This window comes from Mus musculus, chromosome 18 (genome assembly GCF_000001635.26).
Source record: "Mus musculus strain C57BL/6J chromosome 18, GRCm38.p6 C57BL/6J".
Classification (NCBI taxonomy): Eukaryota; Metazoa; Chordata; class Mammalia; order Rodentia; family Muridae; genus Mus; species Mus musculus.
The window spans coordinates 43277547-43296823 of NC_000084.6; the positions used below are offsets into that span (position 1 = coordinate 43277547).

Below are 19277 nucleotides of genomic sequence, written 5' to 3' on the forward strand. Positions count from 1 at the left end.
TCAATCAGAGGCTTTGTGCTGAGTTAGTTTGGAATGTGCTCCCTACATGGTCTGGGTGGAAATAACAAGATTGGAAGGACCACTGGGAATGATTGGAGGCAGGTTCATCTAGAGGTCACTGAGGGTCGCTGAGTGACATCTCCCAGAGTGACGGCCAGCTGTCTGAGGCAGTTGTGACTGGAGAAAAGAGTGGAAGTTGGTGTGTCTGCTGCCGTTTGGCTGCGGTGGGTCACTTTGTAATCAACACATTTGTGCTTGAGTGTAAAGAGGAACAGAATCATCACATTGATACAGGCAATGATCTGTTTTCTGCCGGTTAAACTTAAAACGAGATGCCATCCAGATGGCTCGGGATGGGTGCGAAAGTCAGCGGCTTGGTGTATGTCAACCCTCCTCCGGCAACTCAGGGTGGAGGCGCTTTCAGAGTCAAGCCCCACCTGGGCAGGGGGATTTTAAATTGATTTGCAGCCCTTGTTCTGGTTCTGTATGAAAATGCTAATGAGAGAATGATGGGTGGGGTGGGGGAGGGGAACAGATTTCATTCTGATTCCCAGATTGCAGCTCTCTGAATAAAGCACAGATTCATTTCATTTCTAGGAGTTTGTGCGTGTGCGTGTGTGTGATGGGCAGTGGGGATGTTCACAGTTGCTGTGGTCCTTGCAGCTGGAGTGGAATTTGCTCAGAAGCTCCAGGGAGTGTCCAAAGCAGCCAAGCTGCCATGCTTATAAGCCCGCTGATTGTCATACAAGGGGCATCGTGGTTGATTAGCTCCTCACTCAAGGGACCTGGGCGCAGGGACAGGTCTGACAGCTGTCCGTCAAGCAGTGTGTCGCTGACAACTTTGATAACTTAAAGGAAAACATTACAGAGTGTTTGCAACAAGGATTTGATGTCATTCCCTTATATTTTTGGTTGTGAGCCTAGCCTTTAACGACTGAGCCATCTCTCCAGCCCAGTTTATTGATGTCATTCTCAAGGAACTCTGTCTAATATCACCTACTGCCATCAGTCAAGAACATTTAGGCTGGATTTTTCTTTGTCTGTCTCACACTAGTTATAAAAATGCTAACCGCATGCTTGCCTGACACTCCTAGATGCATCAGTCTAGGACCAACTCCTGTCCCAGAAGAGATCGATCAGAGTTCTAGACCTGTGCCTCCCCAGCAACTAGTGTCTCCATTCTATGAACTTCATAGGCATGTGATTCTAGTCATTAAATATTTGCAAATTCATATACCTACACTGGATACTTATATACCTATTCACTCAAAATCTATTAGACTGTCATTTTATACAATTTAATCTTTCTAGAACTCTCCACAGCTCATTCAGTGGTTACTGTATACCAGGATCTTTTGTAAAGACTTACCAAAACTAATATATTTCATCATCACAGAAACCTTCTGAGGTGAATAGCTCTGTAATCATCCCTGTATGGTAGATGATAAAACAGACAAGGGGGGAGTCATTAATTTTGTAGAATCATCTATAACCAGGCTGCTGTTGTGTTAGCCCTCAGGCCATTTGTCATCAGTGGCATTCCAAGCTGCCTGGCTATATAGAAACACCCCCCTTCTTCCTTGGTAAGACAACTGTAGTTTGGTAACAAGGAACCAGGTGAGTGTTCAATGCTTGGTCTGGGTCAGTCACAGTGATGATGCTCCCAGCATCTCCACTTATTGGGGATCCCTAGTAGAAGAGGAAAAAGCCAGTTAGTGCTGCTGGATTCAGCTTATTTCTATCCTGGAGCTATAAGTGATGCCTAATGCTGGAGCCAGGATCCTGAGATCAGAAAGCAGCAAGTCAAATTGCTACTGGGACAGAATGGCAAGCCGGACTTGGGAGTTGTGTTTCTATAGACAGTGTGGGGTCAGCACAAAAGCCCAGACCCATCACTCCTTCCTGACTGTTTCTCACTGATTCTCTTACCTGCTCAGATCAGCAGAACACATCAAGAACATCTGCACTCTAAAACCCATTATGTTTGTTGACTTTTGTTCCGAAAGAAAACACTGGGGTTGCTGGGGACTGGGAAACTCAGAAAGTGTGAGGAAGGGTTGGGGCTGTTCAGGGTGCTTTCGCGAGTTCTGAGTAAGCATTGTATTCCTTAGAATTGGGTCTTGCCAGAAAATAGTGCACTGACTGAGAGTTTTTAATCTAGGAAGTGGGGGGAAGGGTGGTCCAGGTACTGACAGCTGCCAGTCCACAGTTGGTCAGCTTTTGTGGTTTGCCTGGTGCCTTTCTGCCATGCTCAGGCATGATGACATCATTGCAGGGCTGTTTTCCCTGCTCTGCGCTGGTCAGAGAGCAGCCTTCCAGGTCAGTGATTAAAAGCAGAGCACAAAACCCAGCTCATTGCACAGAGCACCGCCCAGCTGGCAGCCGTGGAAGCTGCCGTGTGCATCCTCACACTCCCTGCAGAAGCCAGAGAGATAATTGTATTGTCAGTTGCACAAAAAACATTCAACAAACAAACAACAAGTGAACAAACCAAGGCATCCTTTAATGCAGGGCCTGACCAGCCAGCCTGAAGTGCAGTTTTGCCTGTTGAAGCAATTCACATCGGTGCGCCCCTCCTTGTTGCAGCATCTGCCCAGGCAGCTGTCCTCAGGCTCTGATGCTCACTATCCTACGAGCACTTCTACCCACCACCCCAGTGTTGTTCTGACGTCTGGTTCTCTCCTTCCCGTGAGCATATCATTTACCTGTCTGTAGTTCTAACACAGCATCCACTCAAGACGGGAGTCTGGGTTTCCGTAGCCAGTGTTCTAACCGTGGCACTACTCTACCCTTCACTATCAATGGGACCTAGAGCATTTCCCAGTCTCTCCTGAATCCAATATCACAGTCTTTAAAGGTCAAAATGATAATGCTGTTTACCGTCAGCTATTTGGTGGAGCAGGGGAGGAAGTAATTGAAATAATATGAGTAAGACACTTAGCATGATTTTCAGGCAAATGATACATAATTGATACAGACATTTCATTATAACCTTGTATGCTTTATAGGACAGTAAAACAAAACAGCTTAGGGCATGGACCAGCTGGCTGTGTTCTGTGACTTGTTTCCCAAACAAGGCATGTGCTTGAGATACAAATCCTGCCGTCCCCAGGCTGGTAGAGTCAGACTGCTCTGGAAAGACAGATGTTTTCTTGTAGCTTTGTCTTCTTCTTAATTCTCTTGGGATCTGGGGAGTTAATTTGCTTCATTTTCAAACGACAAGTTTTATTCTTCCTTCTGCTGGAGAGGGTGCCTTCGGTTCTAGAGTTTGCAGTACAGCAAATTACTTTTTCTTTCTAACTGAATGCTCTTCTCCAACACCTGATTGTTTTATACTGGTTTCTCTATTATTAATAGGCTTTGTTCCCTTTGATTCCCTCTTACTTCTAGACACATTCCCTTCCCCTAGTCTGAGCATTTCTTTATCTTAACCCTATGGAGTTGAGAGTCCACTGTGGTCTCGGTGGCTATGTGAGTTGGCCAGGTTCCTGATGGTCGGTTGGTTGACATTTATGGATTTCCACCAGAGTGAATCTGAATTGAAAGTGGTAATGGTAACGAGTGAGTATTGACCTATGGTAAACCCTACAGGAGAATCTTTCTTAGGCAAGCATTATTTTCAGAGATTGTAATTCTTTAAACCCTCATCATTGATATCACTGTGTGCTGACACACGTCTGTGCTCCCCACTGCTGGGAACCTGTGCCATCAGGATGGATATATATATATATATATATATATATATATTATATGTGTGTGTGGTCTATCCTTCATTGCTATAACAAAAATATTTGTAGCTGGGTACTTATAAAGAAACGGGATTTATTTATCTTATACTCATAGGAAATGAAAGTCCAAACATCATAGCACTGTTAGGCTCCTGTGGCTAGGGCAGATATCTCGTGGCAGATGGCATCACAAAGGCAGGAATGCACAGAGTGGGAGAAATCACACGGTGACATGGGAAACTAAAGCTAAGCATAGCTAGCTTTTCACTAGGCTCTACCTTTTCAAGATCAACATATCTTAAACTGCATTCATGCATCTAGTCTTTAGCAATGCATCACAAATGTGTAAGTCATATGTGTATGACTTACAAGTGTACAGTAGGAAAATAGGACACAATTATACTTACTGTAGGCCAACTTGAGTGGCAACCCACCCCTTTCTACCTTAGGGAGGAGAAAGGAATGAGGATCCAAAATGTAAATCAGATTCGCTTCAGTTTGTGGTCGTGGCTCCAGCTCTGTCCAGTCTCGTCTGGTAATCTAGGATAAGCAATGTCATTCTCTGAGCTAGCTACTTTTCATCTGTCTAAATGGGGTGGCACCTCTAGCACAGAACTGTTCAGAGGCATGCAAGATATGTGTTTATCACGTGTTTGTTACACAGCTGCCCTGGCAGAGACAGTAAGGACTGCAGCTTGAAGTGGTGTCATTGCTTGGAAGGTAGGACAGCTCCAGAAAATTTTGGTGACCGTCCCCAGTCATCCCTTCTGTGTTCATGTCAGGAACTGCTAATTTATCTTGACCCTCATTCTCTTTGTCCATTGAAACCTTCCTCATTAGCATAGGCAGAAGCTACCAATTGTGAGGGAGCTTAGCTACCATCCCTCTTAAAATAGCTTAGTCATGGGGCGGGGGAGAGTATGATTTAAGACCTTCTTCTGACATTTACAGACTGGGTGATTGTGAGAATATTCATAGATTATTGATCAGTGATCATCTTTGCTTTGCTGACTTATTTAAGGGTTGCATTAGGAATAAGAACTAACTGTTGGGGGAGGAGCATCCTTTAGAGCAAGACTTGGTGAATCACAAAAGATCAGGGTGCAAAGACTTTGGAGGTCAGGCTGGCCTCTCTGCCCTGCCCTGCTCTGCACTTAAACGTAGCTGCTAGAGAGGCCCTCTCAAGCGTCTGTGACAGCTGTGTCACAGGCCAAGCTCTCATCGTGGTTCTCACTGTCACTGGAAATGTGAGACTGAAGAGGGCTCTTCTCTTTCCCTTGACTCCTTGACTTAATGCTTCCGCTGATCTCCCAAACAATCCGCACTGAAGTTTAATCTGTGTTCCACAGAGGGTCCTTCAGCATCTGCTCCCTCTTGCCCTCTTCCCCACTCTACTGAAGAAACATATCTTTCTTGGGTGAAGACAGTTTAGGCTGTGGGGAGCTGGAGAAGCAGATAGGACAGGTGGCTAATGATGTAGGCTTTGTTTGCTATAGGGGTATGTAAATTAAGTTGCTAGAAGCAATTGAGCAGAATAGTCTGCTAGAGTGCACATTCAGACTATGGGAGAAGCCATGTGAGAAAGAGAAGGTTTTGGAGGATAGGTGACATGATGGGAAAAGAAGCTCAAGTTACTTAAGGCATGGAGACTGACACTTGCATGGCTCCTGACAATGAATAGATACTGCTTTCTTAACATTTTATGGTTGTGATTGTTGAAATGCTGGGATGAAAATTACAAAGTGTTGTGAGCCTCAAATAGCCACCTGCACCTAAAAGGAAGATTAAATATGTTCAACACATTTCCTGGACATTGGGAATATTTGCTGTTGGTACTGAAAGCACAATTCCCTCATCCAATCCTCTGCTGATGGTTTTTGTAACTCATCTTCCCTGGAGCAAACAATAAGAGATACTGGAGGTGAGCAGATGCAGCAGACAGTTGGTGAGACAAAGATTAGGGGCAGGCACTTGTCAGGCAGTGTAGACTTTATTACTGACCAGGGCTCTCTACCTTAGTCCTTACCACGGCTCTGTTACAGAGATTAGACTATGTGTGCAGATAATGAATGGGCAGGTATCTTAGAGAGCTTACATTATAGGACTGAGAGTATGCAGGAAGCAAAGAAGAGAGATGGGTTTGTAAGTAAAGCTTAGTAAAGGAAGGAAGTCTTATATATCTGGTCTGGGACACAGTCTGGTCCAGGAAACTCTGTACTCTGCTTCCTGTTTCAACATATAGTGTGATTATAAGTTCTCTCATCCTCTTATCTATGCTTTTAATATAGGTCTAATTTGGGGACCACTAGCCTTTGTGTCACTATCAAAATCTTACAAATTACACACATGTGACATATCAATTAAAATATTATTATTATTATTACCATCATCACTATTATTATTATATCTCAAGACCTTGGAGGTAACCCCAGCTGGAGGGTGTGATATACAGCATAAACAAAAACCAATCCAAACCAAACAAAACCTGTTGCCTAGTCAGAAATTGTGGGATTCTGGATATATTGATTTGGGTTTGGATACGATGAGTTTCTTGTTCCCCGTTTTCACACATGCTGTGTGGGATTGTAGGGTGAGAAACTTGACTCCAGGGTAGGTGCAGTGAAGGGATGTAATTAGCCTATTAAACTCTGCTAATGTCTTGTAAAGTCACTCAAGTGAGAAGGGCAGATATATCAGTTCCACTTGGACCTGCCACAGGGAGCATTGTGTTTCTTCCTTGTTATTTCTAGTCCTTGAAGATAGAAACAGCTGGCTTGCTAAGACCCAGCCTTTGTTTGTTTGCTTGCTTGTTTTGTCAAACCAAGATGCAACAGATTCCATAAAATAAATACATCCCTAGACTTGGGCTTTACCACTCGCCAAAGTGAAAACCCCTGTCTAAAGTTCTCATACTCTCTCACTGCACAGAGCTCAGCCTATCCCTCTCCGATGCATGCTCATACACTTACTAAAAGGGGTCAGCTTTGCAATTGGCAGACAGTGAATGCAGTGTAACTGGCATGAAAGAGCTATTGGGAGCTTTTGGGTTTCTGTTTTGTGTTACAGACTTTAGTACCAAGACACACACATAATTTTTATGATGAACACCTACTGAAACATTTTATTGTGTTTTGGGCACTTTTGTGAGCCTCAGCATTTTTGTGAGTTTCAGCATTAAACAAAACACAAAATGTCTTTTCTCAGAAAACTTGCATCCTAGTAGAAGAGAGAGAAGTAATGACCAACTCAACAATGGAATGATTGGTGGTAATGGAGTTTTACTAACGATATGACATGTTCAGGATGGAGATGGGGGAATGCACCATTCTCTCCAGCCATGGCAGTGGGCAGGGATCAGGACTGTGGGCATAAGGGGCTTTCTGGAAAGGGGGGAAAAGGAGGCCAGGGAGCTGGAGAAACCTGGCATGTGGTGGAGTTTGACTGCACCTCTGTGTATACAAAGCAGCAATAAGTGATGTCATTCTTACTCCTTGTGGAGTGGAAGGCACATGGAGTGCAATACTCATTGCCAGATGCTAAGAAGATAATGGATTTTTAGGAGAAAACAGAAATGAAGAAAAAAAAAATACCACTGCAGTGCCTGATAGACAGAGGAGTGCCTTTCCAGCATCAGATTGTTAATTCTGTTAACTAATTTATCTACTGGTGTACAAAATGTATAAGACATGAAGCTTCATCATCTTAGGTGACAAAATACAGTGAATACTTGAACATGTTGAAGCCATAGCCACCTAATATCTTCAGAACTTTCCGATTGACTTATTGGAGATCTGTGTCCTTAAGTGATAAACCACCATTCTCTGTCTACTCAGCCTACAGAAACCTCTCTCATGTCCTCCATTTACATGCATTGGACTGATATACATATTCCATATAATTGGGACCATGCAATAAAAGCAATTTTGTGTCTGGCTCTTTTCACTCAACACAGTGTCTTCTAGACATTAATGTGTTCATTAATGCTGTAGCATTTATAAGGATTCCACTGTTTTTAAAAGAACAGTACTCCATTGAAAGGATAAGCTATATTTTGGGTTTTTGTTTATGTATCAATAGATACCTGGGTTGCTTTGGCCTCTTAGCTCTTGTGAATAATAATCCTGCTGTGGGCATGGGCACACAAATCTCTGAGCAAATTCTCATTCAAAGCTTTGGGATAAATACCTAAGAAATGAAGTTGCTTTATCATGTGGTGTTTTCATACTTTATGTCCTGGGAGATTCCCATGCTATTTCTGGCAATTCTGTTCTAAAGGTAGACTCATCAGGAGTTGCTAAGCAGTTGATGTTAGTAGTTCCAAAAGAAAGCTTAAGAGTTGCTTCAAGATTTTCACTGGGAATGGGAGAACTATGAGGCCTTTTAAAGGAGTAAGGAATTCTGGACTCACTTTGGTGTTGTGTGGATTATGGAGAAATAGTGACGGATCTGTTCAAAGAATTTTTGTATTTTTCATGGATCCTAAACAGATGATATCATCCACCAAGCAATTTTATGTACTTATCTGTAATTCCAGGGTAAGGACTAGAAATGTGCTTCATGTGCATTATCATTTGGCATGTAAATAATATTTAAAATCATAAGACTAAATGCAGTCATTTAGTGGGATGTAGTTCTGCATAGAGCCCAGTGTTTAGAGATCTGACCAAGGAGGCACTAGTAAAGGAGACTGACATGGGTACTCTGTGGTCGAAGAAACCCAATAAACTCTGAGTTTTTCTAAGCCATAAAAACAAAGTGTGTTGTGCAGGAAGGAGTGGTTACTCCCCCAAGGAGTGTAACGTGGCAACTCTGTGATGATTGCATTTGGCACAGTGAGGGGAATCGATGTACCTGACAAGAGTAATTTCAAGGACCCGAGGAGATGGAAGTCTGGTTAGTGATCTGAGACATAAGTAACAGCTGCTCTTCCCAATTCCACCTGTCACCATTCAATCCAGAAGTGTTATAAAAAATGGGTGGAGGGGGGAATGGCCTGTGTGGCAACATATTTCTATAGAATAGACAGAGGAGTTAGTATGCAGTGCAAGGACATTTCCCAAGGGAAAGCAAAAATGGCAAGAAGATAGGACTCCAAGTCCCAGAAGAGCTGCTATGCCACAGCCAAAAGGAAGAGGATGGTAAATCAAAAGACAGGTGGGTCCAGAAGGTTCTCTTTGTGTTTGTGAAGCGACAAGCTATGGTCACCTACTGAGAGGTAGCAAGAGGCATGGGTGTGAGGGGTTTGAGGAATGATCAAAATGTGGAGACCTCAGAGTAGGCAGGAGTCACAGCGTTGCCTGCCTCACCAACACTTAGTTGGAAGTGAACACTCAATATTATTTTCTTTCTATTGAGAGCTGAGTTGGGTTCCTTCAGGAGAACATATCTGTGTCTTTTCGCCTGAAGTCTTTTGAAGATCTTCACTGCTGATCTCTACAGTGACCAGATTCAACACAAGTTCTTTCTCAATAGTGTACAAGGTTCCTTCACATCTCCACAGCACCCATTGGTGGCTGTTGGTTTTTTTCTTGTTTTTTGTTTTGTTTTGTTTTGTTTTGTTTTGTTTTGTTTTGCTTGATGAGCCTTTTAAATATGGTTGTTCTTCAGAATGTCTGAGAGGATCCCAATAATTGTGGACAGACACAGACTCGGATGGCTTAGGTCTGACCTGTGGCAGGGAGTCTTCAGCACTCCAAGCTCCTGAAGGGAACCTCAAACATATCCAGGCCTGTTGACTCCTAAGTTAAACCACGTTACAGACAGCCATCCTGAAACAATTACCTTAGGAAAGGTGGTTTCTTATCTGATTTACTTTCGGGTACCAAAGTGTTGCCGAAGAAAGGAAATAGAGTTGAAATTCAGAACTGGAAGACTCAACTTGTTCTATCCAGAATTTTAATATAACTCTCCAAGTTTCTTCTCATACACGAATAAACCATTTTATCATACGGCAATTTTCCCTGTTCTGACTTAGAAGTTACCTCATTATAGTTTGAAAAACTGTGTAGTTAGATTCTAAGCTTATGTAATTCATTTTAATGCTTAAAATTCCACATTTTATTAGATCTCTGCATAGTCTTTCTTTGATGTTGTGATAAATCTGTCCCCATACCATTCCATAACTTTCTGGTCCAGTTCCTTTGGATCTTTTCTTTATCCTCCCTGAGGGAACAAGATTTTGTTTTCTCCCTGTTATCTGAGCACAGGGGCTCACTCAGAGTAAATACCTAGAGAGGAAATAAACAGAAAATTAAGGTAAAAATGTTCAGCCAGATCTCTCTAGTTTTTCTCTATTATTTTCTAAGTTTCAAGATAGGTTCTGGGAAATTAGTGGACAAAAAAAGATGAGAAAATCCAAAGAGAATCAATTAAGATACTCAAAGATTTATAGGTGGAACAACAATATGAACAAACCAGTACCCCGGAGCTCGTGTCTCTAGCTGCATATGTAGCAGAAGATGGCCTAGTCGGCCATCATTGGGAAGAGAGTCCCCTTGGTCTTGCAAACTTTATATGCCCCAGTATAGGGGAATGCCAGGGCCAAGAAGTGGGAGTGGGTGGGTAGGGGAGTGGGGGGGGGGGAGGTTATGGGGAACTTTTGGGATAGCATTTGAAATGTAAATGAAGAAAATACCTAATTAAAAAAAGATACTCAAGGATTTAATAGTAAATTTACAAAATGTGAAATCTGTGGAGATTCATTTCTGCCACAAACCCTTATAACTACAGGCAAAGAGACATTGATAATGGTCTTGCCATACCCAACTTCATCCTTCCTGGGCCTCGTGCTTTCCTGGAAAACACTGATGTCAACTAGATACAATCTGAAAACAGAAGAAAGTGCCTGATGCCTGGCTTACCTCCAGCTTCCCACTACCTCATAGTTTTGGTGGTGTGCAGTAGCACTTGGCCTGTACTGTTGGAACCACTTTCTTAGGTGCTAGAATTTCCCTGAGTCTTTCATAGTAACCACCAGAGACTGTGACTCTATGCTATCCAAGAAACCATTTCAGGCACCAAGGAGGTCTTGAGCCTAAGCATGATGAAGAGTTGCATGTAAGAGTGGCACATATTACTGGGGAGTCAAAACCAGAAACAAATATTTGGTCTATTGTTGGAAAGTCACTGAGGGTGGTTTTGCAGAACGTGAAATCTCTGATTCTCAGGGTGAATTTGCCATGTCTCCATGTGGTAGTGAGAGGGTCTGATTCAGGCTAAAAAGCAACAAATGCAGTAATGAGCAGGCAAGAGTTGGCAGGGAATGTATTAGAGCATCCTACATGTGTGCACATGGCTGGAACAGATAACCAGGAAATGTAATGGCTATTATGATATGTGTGAGTTTGACTTGATAATCCTTCAAACAAAGGGTTTGGAGGCAAGGCTTCAATATTACCAGAGTGCTTAGCCACAGAAACCTGCAATTGGAAATCCAGCTACACTATCTTTCTAGTAAATTGTTCCCTGTAATATAGAATCTCCTGCCACAGAGAAGGGTGATCCCTCTATGATCTAGAATGAATTTAACAGCCTAAAGCATATAAGGAAAATTTCAGGATTCAGAAGTTAAGCCATTCCTCCTGAATGCTGGATATAACATGTCCTGACTTCTGTTTACAAGTAAGTTTTCTTAAGCTTATTAATTTTGACCAAAAAAAAAAAAAATGTCCAGCCTTGGTTTGTCAAAAGCTAAGGTCACTTTTTATTCTGACAACATAAAAGCCACTTGACCAAGCTGATAATGTGTTCCCAAACCTGTTCCTGAATTTCTTTCCTAATGGCTTTTGTGAATCTAGGCTGGAGCCTTTTAATGGCACATTAGGGAAGGATAGTGAAAGCCTGAGCATAGAGAATTGTGGGTTCTTATAAATTACAGTGCTAGTCACTGACTGGGGTGGACTGTCCAGTGTAGTCATCTCATGAGAACGTTGAACACACTGCTGGCCATCAGTCTTCATATTTGTTATTACAAAACACCTTTTATTGGAAGAAAATGGTTTTTACTTACTCTCCCTGTCTTTTCTGTTTTATATTTTATTTCTAAAAACAGAAAATTTAAAGACACACACAGATAGATAGATAGATAGATAGATAGATAGATAGATAGATAGATAATAGACAGTACACAATAAGGTTTTGTAAATATACAAGTGGAAATGAATTAAAATTGAAATAAATATGGAAATGGAAATAAATGTGCAAAATGAAATGAGCATTACTATCAAGCAAATTACCTTTACCTTCTCATGCAGTTACCTTTTTAGCTTTGAGAATGTCAGAAATTGACCATCTTAGCAAATATACAATGTTAAACACTAAGGCATAAATGATTGGTCCCTTTTACTACCCCTAGTGCAATAATTAAGCAATGAAAGGCATTGAACCATGTGTAGCTGGAATTTCACAGGAAGACAATGACTAATATTACTCATACTACTTTATGTCAGTGTAAATGTTCCATAAAACCCTGTGGACCAATACTTTCATGCTATAGCAATTAAGAGTCTTTGTGTATGAGAGTAGCCCAGGTTCAGAGCCCAATTCTTCTATTTGTTAATGTGTGACCATGGCTGAATCCTTAGTTGTCTAACCTCCACAGTTAATGTTAATTGTCTCGTAGATTCTATGATAATGGGAGGCAATGCTAGCACAATGTCTCAACCCAAATTAAGATCTATTGAGCATTTTTGCTTTTACCATATTCATTTAGCTGTTTGTCTTATTATGAACAACTTTATCTTTTCCTTATTTCCTTCCCCAGGGATATGAAACCTGACAATATTTTACTTGATGAACATGGTAAGTAAATGATTTGCTTGTAATCATCTCTATGACAGGTATACAACACTCTGATTACCCTAGCTTGATTCATTTGACATATATGTGTACATGTACACATATTTCTGCTTACAGACTTCCTCTGTGCATAAGAGAGATGAGACAGGGAAATTTTATAACAATGGACTAATCCAATAATAGGCTCTTGAATAACATTGAATTGACATACTGAGAAAGTCATTTTCTTCCAGTACTGCGTCCCTTCCAGAAAAGTATTTGTGTTTGTTTCAGTACTAGTTTTCCATATTCTCTTTCATGGAAAGATATCGCTTGTCCAAACAGAGACCATTGGCCAGGTTATAGTATCTGCTAGTAACTGAGATGGCTTTGTCTGGGTATCCTTTCATGCTTTGTTCTTTATGAAGGCAAATTCCTTCTGCATCTACAGAAGAGCTATCAAGCCTTATATTCAATTTTTTTTCAGTTAAGAAGATAAGTGGGCTAAAAGAAATACGATAATGTAATTATGCAAAAATAATGCAAAAATGGTATTATGGGACCCAGATATAAAATGATAGCGGAAAGTGGCACTAGCCAAGGAGGGGGTTGTGGATGCCTAGAGTTTAAGAGCTCCTATTAGATACAAGCTTTTGCCAACATGATGAAACACACAGAGTCTCTTTTTAACATGTTGAAAATGTTTTAATTTTATGTGTATTAGTGTTTTGCCTGCGTGTATGTCTGTGCACCATGTATGTACACTGCCAGGTCATAAGATGGCATATTGTTGCCTGGAACTGAAGTAGCAGATTACTGTGAACCTCTTGTGGGTGTTGCTGGTGGAACCTGGGTCCTCTGAAAGAGCAGCAATTGCTCTTAACCACAGAGACATCTCCCCAGCTCTCTCCTCAACGCTTTACAATGTCTGTTTGTATTTATTTGCACTACATCAAGGAATCCTATATGGTGTACAGCTTTCATGGTGTAAATGGGAGAGTACTTCTGATGGGCACCGTTAACAGTAAGTGTTTCCAAGTTCTGGGCGGCTTATTAAGATAATTGAAAAAGTGCACCCAGATGGAAAAAGCATTTTTATTTCAAGACAGTAGAGGATACACTGCAAAGGAGCAGTAGCCTGCTGGAGTTAGAATGCCCAAGAGCCCCAGTTATTGTCTGAGTCTCATGGGGCCCAGGAGAACCAGTTAGTCGCTAGGAGTAGTAGGGTCTTTCTGTTTTGTTGGATAGACTGGAGTGGTGTAAACCCTTGTTTAGTGTGAATGACCTTTCCCACAATGCATCTGATTTTAATAACATGCATGCCCAATTTCTCAAAGCATAAGATAGTAAATAGAAAATTTTACCTAAAAGCTCATTTGGAAGATAATGTAATGTACATGAATCTCAAGCCAGTTTAGGGTAGATGGCCAATGTTCCTGCCTCCCTCACCTCTTACTATGTCTTAAAATATGTTAAAAATAGAAGTAAGTATTGCTATATAACCATCAAGGAACAACCCAGTTTATTGTTTGAAGCAGGTGTACATGCAGTCGGAGGCAGGTGGGGCTCCTGGATGACTAGGGCCATTGTTGGAGAAGTAGTGTGTGCTACTCAAGACATGTGGAGACCCAGGCTGCTCGGCTCCCTTGCCTATTCAAGAGTGGTGGCTTTATCCTTGTTCTGGGTTGGAAATCTACAAAGCAAAACTAAACCTGTGAAGATCCTCATTTATTTCACGTATTCACTAAGCAGGATTTGCAATTAGAAAGGAAACTCCAAGTATAACTTATTCCTTATCACTTATTTGCCTACTTGAATTGGAACTTGGTTTTTCTCAGACCCCCCCCCCCCCCCCAGCTCAGAGAACTAAGAAACACCTTTGTGCATGGCTCCTGATCTCCAAGGACAAAGTTGTTACTTATTTATGGTCTGTCTGAAGGGATTTTCCCCCCCACTTCCTCCCAATGTCTTATTTCTTTAACTTTATAGCTTCTGACATTTTGAAACACATTTCTGAGTCTCAGAAATGTGAGCAATGTTGAGACTTAGCATGAAGGTGACCTTCATGAGAACACCAGCTCTTGCAGCCTGCTATGGTTGGCATGATCGTCCCATGACTGCTTTAAATACACTCTATGCATCTTCATAACTGAGGAGAAGGACAGCTGACAGAGGCCATTTTTTAAAAATTTTTATTTCATTTTATTTATTTGTTTTTTTTTTTTTTTTTTTTTTTTTGAATTGAAACAAAAAGCAACTCTGTGCCACCAAGACTTCTGGAAACTATAGCTGGCAAGCAGAACCAGGTGCTGGTTTGTTTCTTACCTTTCTTGACAGACAGCTGCCCTTAGGCAAGAATTTCTGTCACTTCATTTGTAAAGGCTGTGAGTAGAGACTGAGTAGACCTTGCCCAGGGAAGCATTTTCCATTTTGGTTTTAAAATCAGTTGTTAGAACATGCTTCATCCTGTTGTCCTTCATTTTACTTCCTCCTCCTCATTATTTTTTCTTGGAAATTGGTGATTATAGATGAGGAAGAAAGTGAGTGAGTCCATTAATCTTCGAGTTTAAACGCACAGAGAGCCAAGCCTTGGGAAAACTGATTATAGTGTTGTTTAAAGTATTCGTGCCAGAACCAGATTGCTTTAAAACCCAGTTGACTACTCACTAGCTCTCAGAGTATGGTGATGTTGACTTAAACAGTCTCTGTGTCTTCATCCCTTTGGAAAACAAGAATACTTACATCCTGGGGTCATTACAAACATTTACACAACAATGGCTATACCAACCAATGCTGCAATGCCAACCATAACAAAAGAAAAGAAAACCCTCTTAGAAACAACTGGAAGCATGATTTCCAAGAAACTGTAGAGGCTCTGAGAGCTGAACAAAGACTGTGTTAACACCCTGTGTGGCTTTGTGTAGAGCAGCTTGTGTCGGATGTAGTCAAGATCTCTGCAGACAAACAGAAAATCTGGGAAGCATTCTGTAAACACTGTCCCAGTCCTTTTCTTGATAAAATAATTGTTTTGAAGTAATTTTTATTTAGGTTACAAAATAACCCAGGACTTTAACACTGTTCCTGAACCAAAGTTCATTGTTCATAAGTGATTGAATTCCCCAGCTCCTGACGTGCTTGTTTCTATGAGAACCAGGGGGATGGATGCCTGCCCTTTAGAGCAGCAGCTGCTCTCATCCTCCATGCACCTCTTAGAGATGGCGCTTCAATCATCTCTACCGCCACATTTTCAATATTTCACCCCTGGCCTGGAGATTTTAGCAGCTGTGAAGGGCAGCTGTGCAATTTTTCTAACATGCATCTTCCGTGCTTCTCCTTTCAACTGAGTGCTGTATATGTCATTCGGCGGCTATCTTAATTCACCTGAGCGCAGTAACAGGCTAAGCCTTTGTTTTATACTAATGATTCATATTGTTCATATTCGCCAGCCAATGGTGGCATTTATGTGAGATCACCCAAGGTGGAGACTCTTTCCATGGCGCAGCATTTGACGTAAAAAATGTTTTTCATTTTGAGCGTGGAAGTTACTGCTCCCTGCAGATATCTCACTTATACTACTTCAGAACCAATATGGCAGCAGGTCTTGGGTGAATCACAGCTCGCTGTCCTGAAACATAAGTTTTAACAGTTCAGTCTTGAGAGTGAGAAAGAAAAGCGCTTTTTAATCTTATCAGCTTTCTCCATGCAGAGCCCAACAGGTGCTGAAAAACCAAGAAGATGTTGTATTGAAGATGTAGGCTGATACACATGACCCCAGATAATGACAGCCATGTCTTACTAATGTTGAGAATATCTAACATCATAGGAAAAGCGTATTGGACATACTGTAAATACCTGCAAGCAGGAGCAGTTTAATAATTATGGCCAGTGTCAGCTGATTAAATACAATGTCCTAGAGAAATGTGTTGCTGGAAAGCACCTCAGACTAAGCAGAGTCACAGTGAGGAAGAATATAGCTAATGACAACAGTGGTGGCTGAACTCAGCAGCCCTGTACAATGAGTTGAGATTATTAAGCTGTCCGAGGGGGAATCCCCCCGCCCAAGTATCTGGATCAGGAAATTCTTAGTCTTTTACCAGAGAACTTTATACCAAACATCTTACAGTGCCCAGATCAGCTCCATAGCAAAGTCTTAAAAACTCTAGTGTCTCTATAGTCCTGGTGTTAGGAAACTTTATTCCAGGAGTTGCTTAGAGGCCTGGATTGTGGAAGAAGGCATACAATCCCCCCCCTCCTCCCGCCATCTCAAGGAAAGTCCTCATTCCTCCAGTCCCACCACAGTGAGCTCACCCTTGGATGTCACCCTCCCAGCACAGGAGAGAACCTGGCAGGGAAGGAAGAGTTCAGGTGAGAAGCAACCTTGAAAATGAAGGCTCAGCCTGGAGGATGGCACCAGAAATTTGTTCATGACAGTTGGCCAGAGCCCCCATAAGTCCTAGGCCTCAGACAGTTCTCTTGTTCTTTCTCAACTCCCACAGGGGAAAATGTCTAAGTTAATCAAAAGGAACTTGCTGCAAGTTATTCAGTCCTCTGATTTTGTGACAGAACACACGTCACTTTGGGAGATTCAGAATGGGAACCAAAGTATCACTAGAGTAAAGTCTCAATCCTAAAACAGCCTCTAGATCTTAACTCCAATTCTGCCACTACTGGACCCTAGGAACTTTGCTATATGCAAAGTGTACAACAGGGACCACTTCTCTGGGACAAACTGGGACAGCATATTGAACCCTGAAGGAATCGTGCAAATATTAATGGGAAAAATAAATAGTCAGGATTCATTCAGCCAAACTGTGCAGAAAGTTATCAGCGATGACCACTTGTTTGTTTATGTGTTTGTTTTCGTTTGTTTGTTTTCCTGAAACAATCTCATTATTCCACTGGGCCAGGTTTTCTTTCCAAGCACTGATGTCAAACCCTCTCTGGTATCACAGTCATTTGAAGAGTGTGTTGAAGTGCTGCTCCATGGAACTTGGTGCGTCTGATCCGTAGATTAGGAGAGGTTCAGAGTCTTGCATTTCTTCCAAGTTCTCGAGTGGCGCTGATGCTTCTGACTCAAGAACAGGCTCCGGGAGCTGGGCGCATCCAAAGCATCCTTTACATTCCACTTCAACACAAGTCTATGTAACCTTTGAACTGATAATGGAAAACAGCCTCATGTTCCAGGAAAGGGGTCCATGCCTGGATGCTCCTGACTGCCCATTTGGAGTTTGCTGTTCCCAGTGCAGGCTCCAGGCTTTCCTGTCAGTCCAGATGTAGTTGCAGGGGAGTGAGACACAGGCATATGTGTTTTGTAAAATGTATAGCTTAGTTTCTGGTAGTGATTTTCCAGGATTCTGGTGCCCTGACAAATGCTGGGCTAAGTCTTCCAAGGTCACTGCTAGCTTTCAGTTTCCTATAACCTTACGTAGTAAGAATGTAGTCAGAGAGCACAGCCGACTAGTCTAAGGTAGCATAGCTGGTTAAGGGTGGAGACTAGACTTAATGCCATAAATTCTGACTCCAGAGAACAGGGTCATGGCAGTGACAGTTTCAGGCCCACTTAATTTGCATGGAGTTACAAAAGCGTCCAATATTTGGAGCATAATCAATAGAGAAGTATATGAAAAAGAAACTGAGGCAGCCTCGACTATGTCAAGGAGAGCTACTGATTGCCATTCATTGGTGTCAATTGGCCAAGAATACTTTAAACCCTCAATTTGACTCATGCTGATTTTTACCTTATGAAAAAGTCCTTTGAACAAAAGGAAGTGTTTTCTGCACAAAACTGAACCACGTTGATGGAAATAGAGTTTTCCTTAGCCATGAGCTGTATGCTACCAGAGCAGAGCATTGAGGTTTGTTCAGAGGAGTTAGGGACCCTGGAAGGAGAATCAGTTGCCGTTCCCTCTGTAATGCTATCTCATCAAAACAGCAGACACATGCAAATAGAAATGCCAACGCCTCACGCTCCGAGGAAGGCAGATAACTGGTGTGCCAACAGCTAACATAACAGGTTTGTTGGCCTGAGTTTTCCTGCGCTGCCCTTTTCTTCCTTCCAGATATAAATGGAGGAACCCTGGAACAGTATTTATGTAAGATGTTCTTCCTACAAAACTTAAGTGCTACACATAGCTTTTATTGCTGTGCATGACAACCTCAAAAGACCCATTTTGTTGATGTGTGTCATAACTTTCAGAGGCCCTAGATATCATCCAACCTGCCACTTTTTAATTTTTTATGAATTTGTTTATTCATTTTACATTCCCATCACAGTCCCCCTTCCTCCTCTCCTCCAAGTCCCCACCCCACTACCCTCTCTCCCATTCACCCCTCTCCTTCCCCTTAGAGACTCTCCTTAGAGAAGGGCGCCAACCCACCCTGGCATATCAAGTATTATCAGGACTAAATGCATCCTCACTCAGTGAGGCCAGAAAAAGCAGCCTAGCTAGGGGAATGAGATCCAAAGGCAGTCAGTGGAGTCAGAGACAGCACCCATTCCAATTGTTAGGGGACCCACATGAAGACCAAGCTGCACGTTTGCTACAAATGTGTCAGTGACCTAGGTCCAGCCTGCATATGCTCTTTGGTTGTTGGTTTAGTCTCTGTGAGCCCCTATGGGATCAGGTTAGCTGTCTTTGTAGGTTTTCTTGTGGTGCCTTTGATTCCTCGGGCTCCTGCAATCCTTCCCCTTACTTCTGTTCTTTATTGTTTAATATAGAAAGCTTTAAGCTCAATGTAGAAAAAGGACTTAATGTCTACTATCTGTCAGGGAGG

General features: G+C 42.0%; 1 protein-coding gene across 1 annotated transcript in view; it reads left to right on the forward strand.

Annotated features, from left to right (window-relative positions):
* Positions 1-19277, forward strand: part of Stk32a (serine/threonine kinase 32A) — a 109785-nt gene that overhangs the window by 69850 nt on the left and 20658 nt on the right. Inside the window, exon 6 of the mRNA NM_178749.3 lies at positions 12490-12527. Coding sequence (NP_848864.1) covers positions 12490-12527 — 38 coding nt within the window. The remainder of the gene's footprint in view (positions 1-12489; positions 12528-19277) is intronic.